The 10,539-nt window shown below is 34.5% G+C and overlaps 1 protein-coding gene and 1 pseudogene across 1 annotated transcript; one reads left to right on the top strand and one right to left on the bottom strand.

The window, feature by feature from the left end:
* The first annotated feature begins 4,112 nt into the window (after positions 1 to 4,112).
* On the top strand, positions 4,113 to 5,508 carry LOC148788019 (zinc finger BED domain-containing protein RICESLEEPER 2-like; annotated as a pseudogene).
* A 2,475-nt stretch (positions 5,509 to 7,983) lies between these two features.
* Positions 7,984 to 9,580, bottom strand: LOC105162554 (zeatin O-glucosyltransferase). The gene has a single exon (XM_011080611.3). It carries the CDS (start codon positions 9,482 to 9,484, stop codon positions 8,066 to 8,068), a length of 1,419 nt encoding a protein of 472 aa, XP_011078913.1. The 5' UTR covers positions 9,485 to 9,580; the 3' UTR covers positions 7,984 to 8,065.
* Between the last annotated feature and the right edge of the window lie 959 nt (positions 9,581 to 10,539).

The following is a 10,539-nucleotide window of genomic DNA, read 5'->3' as shown; positions in this document are numbered from 1 at the left end:
ACTCGATTCAACTTAGAAATCCCAAGTTGAGTTGGAGAAGGATAACCCGATTCAACTTAAAAATCCCAAGTTGAGTTGGAAAAGGATAAGCCATGGCTATATATACTACTCATATTAGCATTGTTTAGTATAGTAGAGTAGAGTAGAGTAGAGAGAAAAGAAAGAGTTGAGACGAGGGTGAGTGTTGTCTTTCACGTGTGGTGAAGACTTGCATACAAGTGTGTGTGTGTTGTACTCCTCAATTTTCCTCCTCTTTGAGTGTTTTCTCCTGGCTTGGTATTGCCCCCAGACATAGGATTTATATCCAAACTGGGTTAACAAATTCGTGTGTCTTTTATCGCCTTCATATTCCAGCTGTTGTCCATCTTAACCCGATCCATTTCCTAACAGAACTCCCAGCAGGCGTTAAGGTATTGAATCTTTCTGAATATGATGGAACGGGGGATCCACAATAACACTTGGGCAAATTCTATGTTAAAATTGATTGGTACGACTTGAGCGATATTGCCTACCGCAAGGTCTTCTGCACTACACTCTCCAAGCATGTTCTGGCATGGTTTAACCAGTTTGGTTTAATTATTTTATTATTATTAAAAAATTATAAATATATAATTTATATAAAATATATAACAAAATTATGTCGAGTCGTGGATGTGATCTATGACTCGATAATTTTTTTTCTAAAAAAGAAACACCATGTTGACTTGGTATCATGGATGTTATCCATGACTTCATGTCGTGGATGACATCCACGACATGCTTTTAATATATATATATATTTTGTTTAATATTATTTTTTATAAATTAATTATATTTAATTAATTTTTAACAACATAATAAAGTTAAAAAATATATAATATTAAAATTTTATTTAATTTAAAAAATAAATCACAAGAAAATAAAAAAAGAAAAAACTCATTGAGTATAAAGACAACGTCCATGGATACGAAATATTGTCTAGTTAGATGCCAAAATGTTCGGTCATGTGAGTTGAAAGAAATTCATCCCAAGTACTAAATGTCAAATTATATACCAAAATTTTCGACCATACGAGTTGAGAGAAAATTACCCTTTCAAGCAACATCCGTATAACTCAAAAAAAAAAAAAAATCAATACGCCCTCGACCTTCCCCAAGGTCTTGGGGGACTTCATCACCACAAGTACGAATTGTCAACTCTTTCCCATCCACCCGAAGCCAAAAAGTAGCGTATCACTCTAAAAATATTTTACACCCCAATTAGTGATAAAAATAAAAATACCTCCCATTATTGATAGAGGAAGACAACTTGATGGACGCTCTAGCACGAAGGCTAGAGTCGAGCACCAGCCTCGAGCTCGAGTTCGAGGCACCTTGGTTAAGGCCAGGGCCTCAAGTTGGCTATGACTAGCTTTAGTGCCGCACGCATACTTGCGCACCTCTAGTAGTCACGGTCCACCATCATCTCCTCACCACCATCCTACCATACGAGTTGGGCCACCTTCAACAAAAATATGGGGTGCATTAACTAGTTCAATATTGACTCAAATAGTTTTTCAAACTAAATCAAAACCCTAAATAGTTTTTTTGACTTCTTACTCTCGGATAAAATATTAAGCCAAGCATTAGAATACTTCATCCAAGAGTGGGGCGTTATATGATGTATATGTTGGTAATAGACATTTAGTTACAAAGGCCAAAAAGTAATTTTTCTATATAAGTCATACAATAAATATATATATATCCTACCATTGTACATAACTTCCAACTAGGGGTGGGCAATCGGGTCGGGTTGATCGGGTCCCGACCCGACCCGATCGGGTTCGGGTAGAAGAAGACGGGTTGTTCGGATTTTTATGGCGGGTTCGGATAATCCGAAACCCGCCTATTTGTTAGTCGGATCGGGTTCGGGTTTTAAAACCCAACCCGATTACCCGATCGGGTACCCGACGTCAAAAGGGGGGAAATTAATAGGGTTCGGGGTTCCTGTCTTCTGCAGCTCTGCTCATTTCTTCCTCTCTAGTCTCTGCTCCTGCGTTTCTTCCTCTCTCGGTTCAGTTCATTTCTTCCTCTCTCTCGCCGTCGCCGTCGCCGTTGCCGTCACACGAGACTCTCTCTCACCGTCGCCGTCGCCGCCGCAGGTCCTGTTGCCATCGGCCCACCCCTACACAACATCTGGAAACTGAGTTGAAGTGTTAATCATTTCTGAAACAGTGGGGTAAACATCTTCTTGAAGTGTTAATTCTCCTTTGACTTTATCATTTCTTTTGCTATATGATGTGTACAGCTTATCATATGTGTATTTTGATGTCAGTGGAAACTGAGTTGCTGAATGTACTTATGTGCTCCTGATGATGTTTACTGCATGATATGTGGCAATTTGAGTTGTGAATTTATTGTTAATCATTTGATTTTCTTTTGCTTGTCTAGTCGTAAATCTTTATCATATATTATGCTATATCCATCTCAACCTTTCATTCTTTCTTTCCCCATAATCTGACCTCCAAAAGCCTCGAGCCTGATGGTTGGAAACAAGAAATAACAAGATGTGACATAAATGAGGAAGAATGGAAGATGCATAAAATTTATTCACATTGCGGTCTAGCATGCTTTACTCTCTCTGTAGGCTGATGTGTTTGTCTGTCTAACTAGGAAGTGGAGTACACTTAAACCACACACAATCATCACACTGAGCCCTGGGTCTTTTTCATTTAACCTTTAGATTACTTGTGTTAACTAATTCTGATAGGAGCTTCTTATATTTAATCGTGGATGGGGAAGCAGCTCAATTGTTTAATGACAGAAATCAGATTTCTGTCATGAAGAAATGAAAAGAGAGTAGTTTTTATCGTGTAATCAAATACTCCTTAAACATGTCATGCATCATAAAAGGAAATAATACCACCTACAGCTCAGTGTATTAACTCTGACAAACTGAATACAATCCTTAGGAAACAAAATCATTTAGCATGAATACATTATACATGGTACAGACCCCTAACAGGGGAAATCCAAGAAAATAGAACATGCCTAAATATCAATAGGCTTAATTACAACAAGAATTTGAAATTTTAAATGAGCAAATGTATTTTAATTTGAAATATTACCTTAATATTATTATTGTTGTGGATGTTTTACCTTAAATATTACCTTAATATACTTTTCGTCTATTGATTACGGGATCTTATGTATCTTACATGTGGATGTTTTAATCTTGCAGATGTCAAATTCTCAATCTCAATCTTCACCTACTGTAGACTTATCAGATGCTCAAGATCAAGGCATAAATATGAACATGGTTCATAATCAGGTCAGTGGTGATCATGTTGACTTTGATGTTGATAAGGGTATGGATATGTCAGAGGATGAGGACGATATTCCACTTGATTCTAAGAAAAGAAAAAAGAGGGTAGTGACTTCTAGATCACCTTGGTGGGACCATTTTCATAAATTTTACTGTGAAAAAGATAAAGTGCAAAAGGCTAGATGCAAATATTGTACTAGGGAAATCAAAGCCGATCCAAAAGTACATGGAACTAGGCCTTTAAAGAACCACTTTGAATCTTGCAAGAATAAACCTCATGATGTTTCCACCAACCAGACGAGATTGTCTTTTCAATCAATTCGTTTAGGCGAAAAAGAGGCCCCGCTTGTCAATTGGAGATTTGATCAAGAGAAAATTAGAGAGGCTTTGTCTTATATGTTGGTTGTAGATGAGCTCCCATTTAAAACAGTTGAGAATTCTGGATTTAGACATTTCATATCGGTGGCTTGTCCAATATTTGCTATTCCATCAAGAAGGACAATAACAAAAGACATTTTCCATATGTATGTCAATGAAAGAGCAAAATTGAAGTCATTTATTAAGAATCATGCTCAAAGGGTTTGCATTACAACAGACACTTGGACATCTATTCAGAAAGTCAATTACATGTGTCTCATTGCTCATTTTATTGATGATGAATGGAATTTACATAAGAGAATTTTGAATTTTTGTCCAATTATCGGACACAAAAGTGAAGAAGTTAGTAGAGGTGTTGAGAAATGTTTGCTTGAATGGGGTATTGATAGGATTTTTACGATTACTGTTGATAATGCATCTTCTAATGATGGAGCTATGGTTTATTTGAAAAAGAAACTTGAAAACTGGGGTCAAAATATTTTAGGTGGAAAATATGTGCACATGAGGTGTATAGCACATATAATCAACTTTGTGGTTCAGGATGGTTTGAAAGGGAAGGATGAGCATGAGGCAATATCTCGTATTAGAGGGGCAGTTAGGTACGTGAGAAACTCTCCGGCTAGGTACAAAAAATTTCAAGAATGCGCTGAATTTATTGAAACAAAGAAGTTATTGTCTCTTGATGTACCTACCAGATGGAATTCCACCTATTTGATGTTAGAAGCTGCGACATGTCTTAAAAGGGCATTTGATGCTTATGAAGATATTGATCTTGCTTATAAGAATGATCTTTCAAAGAAACCATTTGATGGGGTTCCTATTGAATCTGATTGGGATAGGGCAAAGATGCTATTGAAGTTTTTGAAGCATTTTTACAATCTCACATTGTGCATTTTCGGTTCTTCATATGTCACATCTAATATTGTGTTTCATGAAATATGTGAAGTTGATTTGCTTCTCCGACGATGGTTGCATAGTGATGATATTGAATTAAGTGATATGGCAAGAAAAATGAAAGAAAAATTTGACAAGTATTGAGGATCAATTGAAAAGATGAATATGGTTTTGTATTATGGTGTGATACTTGATCCACGTCACAAATTGGGGTTTGTAGAATTTTCCTTTGATAAATTATATGGTGGTATTGGACAAAATGATGTAATGAAAGAGAGGGTACGAGATGGTCTTCATGAGTTGTTCAATGATTACAAGTTAAGATATGGACACGCTCTTCAAGGAACTTTAGAAAGCCCGGGTTCATCGTCTAGTCGTGTTTCTTCATCTTCTTCCTCATCAAAAGAAATGTTTATGCATGATGAAGAGAGCGAGACTCGCAGGTTTTCTTTACAACAAGAGTACATGATGTACATGACAGGAGGTAAAGATCACGTAAAATCAGAGTTAGAGAAGTATCTCGGTGAGGATGTTGAAGAGTATAGGGAAAAGTTTGATATATTAAAATGGTGGAAAGTGAACACTCAGAGGTTTCCGATTCTCTCAAAGATGGCTCGAGATATATTGGCAGTTCCTGTCTCGACTGTTGCTTCAGAAGCCGCATTTAGCACTGGTGGACGTGTTCTTGATGCATTTAGGAGCTCACTATCTCCTAAAATTGTTCAAGCTATTATTTGTGCTCAAGATTGGATCCGTAAAGATTTCAAGCCAATAAGCATAGAAGAAGATTTAAGTGAAATTGAAATGTTTGAGCAAGGTACTTTTTATTTTCTCTTTTGCTTTGTTTTATATTAAATTCTATATACTTTTATTTATATTAATCTCAATTCTTTTTTTTTTTTTCTTGTAGAGTTGACAAAATTGGGAGTCGATTCAACCATAATTGATATTTGACTGGACTACTTTGGACTTTGGAGTTTGGACTTTGGAATATTTTGGATGTGGTACTTCACAATTCACATTATTGTAAATTGATTATTAGAATGTAATGACTTGATGGATTATTTTGTTCATGTTGATATTTGCAAAAATTGAATGTCTCTTGTGACTCTTTGCCATTGCAATTTATTTTATGAATAAAATTTGATTACTTCATAATAAAAAAAAAAAAAATTAAACTCGGGCAAAACTACCCGAACCCGACAGTCGGGTACCCGAACTCGTCGGGTACCCGACTAGCCGGGTACCCGCCCTACTCGGGTTCGGGGTCGGGTAGTGTTATACACTACCCGACGAGTCGGGTACCCGACCCGTGGAACCCGAACCCGAGGCACCCGACCCGACGCCCACCCCTACTTCCAACACCACTATAATATTCAAAATATTATTTTCTATAAAAGGTTTACTATTTATTGATTTGACCACTCAATACACCATCTCCTCAAAAATTCTCTCTAGCTATTTTAAATTTTATTTGGATTTTTTATTTCACTTAATATATATATATATATATATACATGTCAGGTTTATAAACTTATATCATTTATTTTATTTAATAATTTTTATTATATAATATGCATGTATTAATATGAAATAGAAGAGGTAATTAACATTTAAAATAAAAACTCTAATTCAGAAAGCATTAAAATCCTATATTTGGGGGCAGCTTTTACTATTTTATGTTTGTTCTTATTAATTATTATTTTTTACTTAACTAGTTTAATCCATCAATACATTATTAATGATTTAAAGATATGTGTTATTTTTTAAGCAAATGAAAACGAGAATGATTTATTCACAACGCTACAAAAAATAATATTTTCATCCTACCTACTTCCATTTTTTGTATCAATAAAAATTTGCAATTTTCTTATAATTGAATATATTTCCTCTCTTATTATTTTTTTATTCTATATATTTAAATCAAATTTCACCTCTTCCTGAACCGGCCAAGTCACATATATAAGAATAATTACATTTGTATTTCCTGATCTATTGTGTATTTATATAAATTACTCTTGCTTTTTAAAAAATACATACACCTACTACAAACGGCAACGTCATTTACATAGAATACTTCTATTTTTTAAAAAAAATTACAAATACATCCCTAAAAGACGTCAACATCATCATACAAAGGATTAAATATACTTTGCCCCCCTAAACTATGCATAAAGAGCATTACTTATAAAATGTATAATAAAATGGCCATCATGATATACACTAATTCTCTATGACGAAAATGTCTTTATTATTTACACCCGTAAAATATCTCTATTACAATCATTCTCCTAAATATAATCTGAATTATTATACTTTTTTTATTTAAAATAAACACTACCTAAAATTTATAATTTGTACTTAGTATAGAATCTTTTTATAAACCCCATAAATTTAAAATTCATATATTTTTTGCACAACTAGTTGAAAATATACATATTTTTTACCTGTGTTGTTACATATATCGAACTTTTTTTAAAAATAAGTTATCAATACAAATTTATAATATTACATTGAATATTTATATACTGTAAAATATGCAAATCTATAATATAATTAATATAAAAATATCTATATTTTTGTAAGTAATGATATGATATATTGTTATTATGCGGACATGTAATGGATAAAAATTTATACGTTATATAACATCTTTTTTCTATAATATTATATGCATTACATATTGACACATATTTACATGTACTTTTCAACACAATTTATTTACTTTGTAAAATATATTTGCATATATATATATATATATATATTGAGCTTATAAATATTTTTTGTGTTTCATAATTTATAAAAAAATATAAATTATAAATATTATCTTTAAATAAAATATGAGTACAATTTTAAATCACTAAAAATTATTTAGGGAATATATTTTAATAAAACATACTTTAGGAAGTAGAATAAAAGAGTATACGGAAAGTGAAAATGATATTTTTATCTTATCAATGTTAATTTATTTTGTCAAAGATATTTTTATTACCTTTTATATTTCAGGAGTGTAAATAACATAAATTATATATTTTAGGGATGCAAAGTGCACTTAACCCTCGTACAATTAAACTATGTGCAATTGGATGGTTCTATGTAGAGAAATAATATTTTGAACAATATAATGCCAAAACGAAGAGCATTATATATTATACATCAAGTAAGGCGGACAATATATGATCATTCGTAGCCAAAAACCAGAGAAATTCGGATTTTGAATCCTAAAGGTATCTCCCAAGTTGCACGATTGTTGTCGAAACTATTGCAAATCGTATTTTGTCTCTAATTTATTCAACATACACGCGTCACGTCGTGTATAAAATCTTTTTTTTAAATAAAATATATGATATCATTTTTTATATACGTAAAATGTGTATATTGAATGAAGTAAGGGATGAAATACGACGCGAAACAAAAAATTCAATCAAATTGTCGAAAGAAGGAGTGAATTTCTTATTCCAATTCGTATTGCAACTTTTATTCCATTGTATATGCTAATAAATGAGAAAAATTATCTAGTGATGTGGGTGATGAAGGAATCCATCTCTTTGCTGCTACTGCCACCTTCCATCACAGAATTCCTGACCGCAGCTCCCAGTTCTTGCGCCCTTTTCCTCATTTCATCTCCTTCTTCCGATGCCATCAATCTTCTTACTGCACACTCTACTGTGCTCGACGACACCACCTCGTCCCGACGAGCCCAGTCCTTAACTTCCAGGCCAATCCTCAATACTTTAGTCACGAAGACTGCGTTTATCGGCTGGTCCGAGTGCATCGGCCATGTTGCCATCGGCACTCCCATGCTGATGCTCTCGATGCATGAATTCCACCCGCAGTGACTCATAAAACCAGCAGTAGAGGGATGGCCGAGGATCTCCAGCTGCGGCGCCCAGTCCCGCACAATGATGCCTCTTTCTTTCACTCTCTCTTCCAACCCTTCTGGCAGTTCTGATTTCCTGACTTCTCCTGTGAAAATATCTCCTTTGTCTGCGTCTCTCACCACCCATACGAACTTGTGCTGGCTTCTTTCCAGCCCAAACGCCAGTTCTTGAACTTGTTCATTCGATAACAAAGATGTTGTGCCAAATGAGACAAAAATCACTGAGTTAGGGCTTTGTCTGTCGAGCCAATCCAGGCATTCATGACGGCTTCTTGAACTCTTCTTCTCAGGGAATACCACTGGATTGAAGGGCCCGACAGCCCAGAGCTTCTCTGTTCCAGTTATCTTCCTTTCTGCAACTAAATCCAGGTAGAAACCTTCCATCGCTCTGCTGGAATTGTAAATGTCTCCGGAGAAAATTTTCCCGGAAACACGCTGCAACCTGGAGAACTCGTCAAACTCTGGAGAAAAGCAGTCATCCAGATCCGGAATTTCTTTCAGAACCGCCGCCGCTTCAGCTGGTACATCATCAGGCCTCCCGGCGGCTTCCCAGTGGAAAGAATACAGAGTGAAAGCTGGTATACAGCGAAAACAATACGACTCAGCATTTTGTAAAGAATCAATATCCTGGACAACGTAGGACATCAAAGAGTCGTATATAACAACAACCCGCCTGAAACTGCTCGAAAGTTGGGCTACAAATTTGTAAACAGGGTTACGGAGATGTATGGACGCAGAAAGAGATGGAAGGAGCTGCGAGGGGAATTTCTTGGATTGATTGGGATCAGGTGGAGGGTTGTGGAAAGGAGTTGGTGGGAATTCTTGGAAATGGACGTTAGCTATTGTGGAAGGGTTCCAGCCGTGGACCCGGAGCTTGGCCTGGCGGATGTGGGTGGCGGAGCCGACGTAGTAGACGGGGATGCTGGAGGCGGATACGAGGCGGGAGAGGTGGAGAAGCTGGTTGAGGTGGCCCTGCGCCGGCAGCGGCACCATCACCACCGCGACTTGAGATTCTTTATGATTGCCATTTTCTTGGCTGTGATTGGTCATTGAAGGATCTTGGCAGCTGTTTGATCGTTTTCCCGGAGGTTGTATCTGTACTATAATTGATAACTGTGCTTGAATTTTGCTGTCATTTGGAACCCGCGAACATCGTTTATATAACTTTTGTGTCAGCGGCAATGGCAAAATTATAGTAAATGATTATTATTAATTATAATTAAATAAAATTAATGTATAAAAATAATTTTTTATTATAAAAAAATTTATTTGTCACGGTTAAGAGTATTTGCAATGATTTTTAGCTACTCTCACAAAAATCAAAATCAACAACCGTTTCGTAATAAATAATTATTTACTATGGCTATTTATTATTAATCATAATAATTAATTGTAATTAAATATATGATTCTTATAGTGCCTCATGATTAATCAAGAAATATGTTGTAATAAAAATACCCTACAATTACATTTTATTTAAGGTAAATTACAACTATCTCTTTTGAGGTTTGGCATAATTATAAATACACTCTTATTGTTTGAAAAATTACAAATACACGCATCAAACGGAAAATCATTATATAACCCCTAGATGGTGAAGTGAACACTATTTCACTCTTATTGAATTTTTTAAAAAAATAAAAAAAATAAATAAAAGAAAATTCAGGGTGAGTAAAATAAAATAATGTAGAAGAAATATTAGTTCATAAAAATATTTTAAAAATTATAAAATATATATATTATAATTTATAATTTAAAAGGGTATTTTGATCAATTCATCAAAACTTGGAATTAAACCTGACAGAATTGGCTCGTTGTTAGACGAATGTTAAAATCATGGGGTATTTGTAATTTTTCGAACAAACAAGGAGGTATTTGTAATAATGCCAAATCTCAGGGAAGGGGGTTTTAATTTACCCTTTTATATAAGATGATTAAAAATAATTAATATACCATGAATTTTTTATTGTTATTAATGAGTATCACACTACAAAAGTCGAAGGATTTTCACGAAAGTTTTAAAATTAATGGAGGGCTAATCTACAAAGTAGAGGTTAACACTCTAATACTAAAACTAATAAGGGTTTATTCAAGAAATAAAAGGA

This window comes from Sesamum indicum, linkage group LG5 (assembly GCF_026168435.1).
Source record: "Sesamum indicum cultivar Baizhima isolate 11 linkage group LG5, ASM2616843v1, whole genome shotgun sequence".
In the NCBI taxonomy this organism is placed as follows: domain Eukaryota; kingdom Viridiplantae; phylum Streptophyta; class Magnoliopsida; order Lamiales; family Pedaliaceae; genus Sesamum; species Sesamum indicum.
Note: the sequence above shows the minus strand (reverse complement) of the source record. Positions and strands in the feature narration are given on the sequence as shown.

Coding starts and splice junctions, on each gene's coding strand:
- LOC105162554 (XM_011080611.3), bottom strand. CDS start 9,484: ATGACCAATCACAGCCAAGAAAATGGCAATCATAAAGAATCTCAAGTC.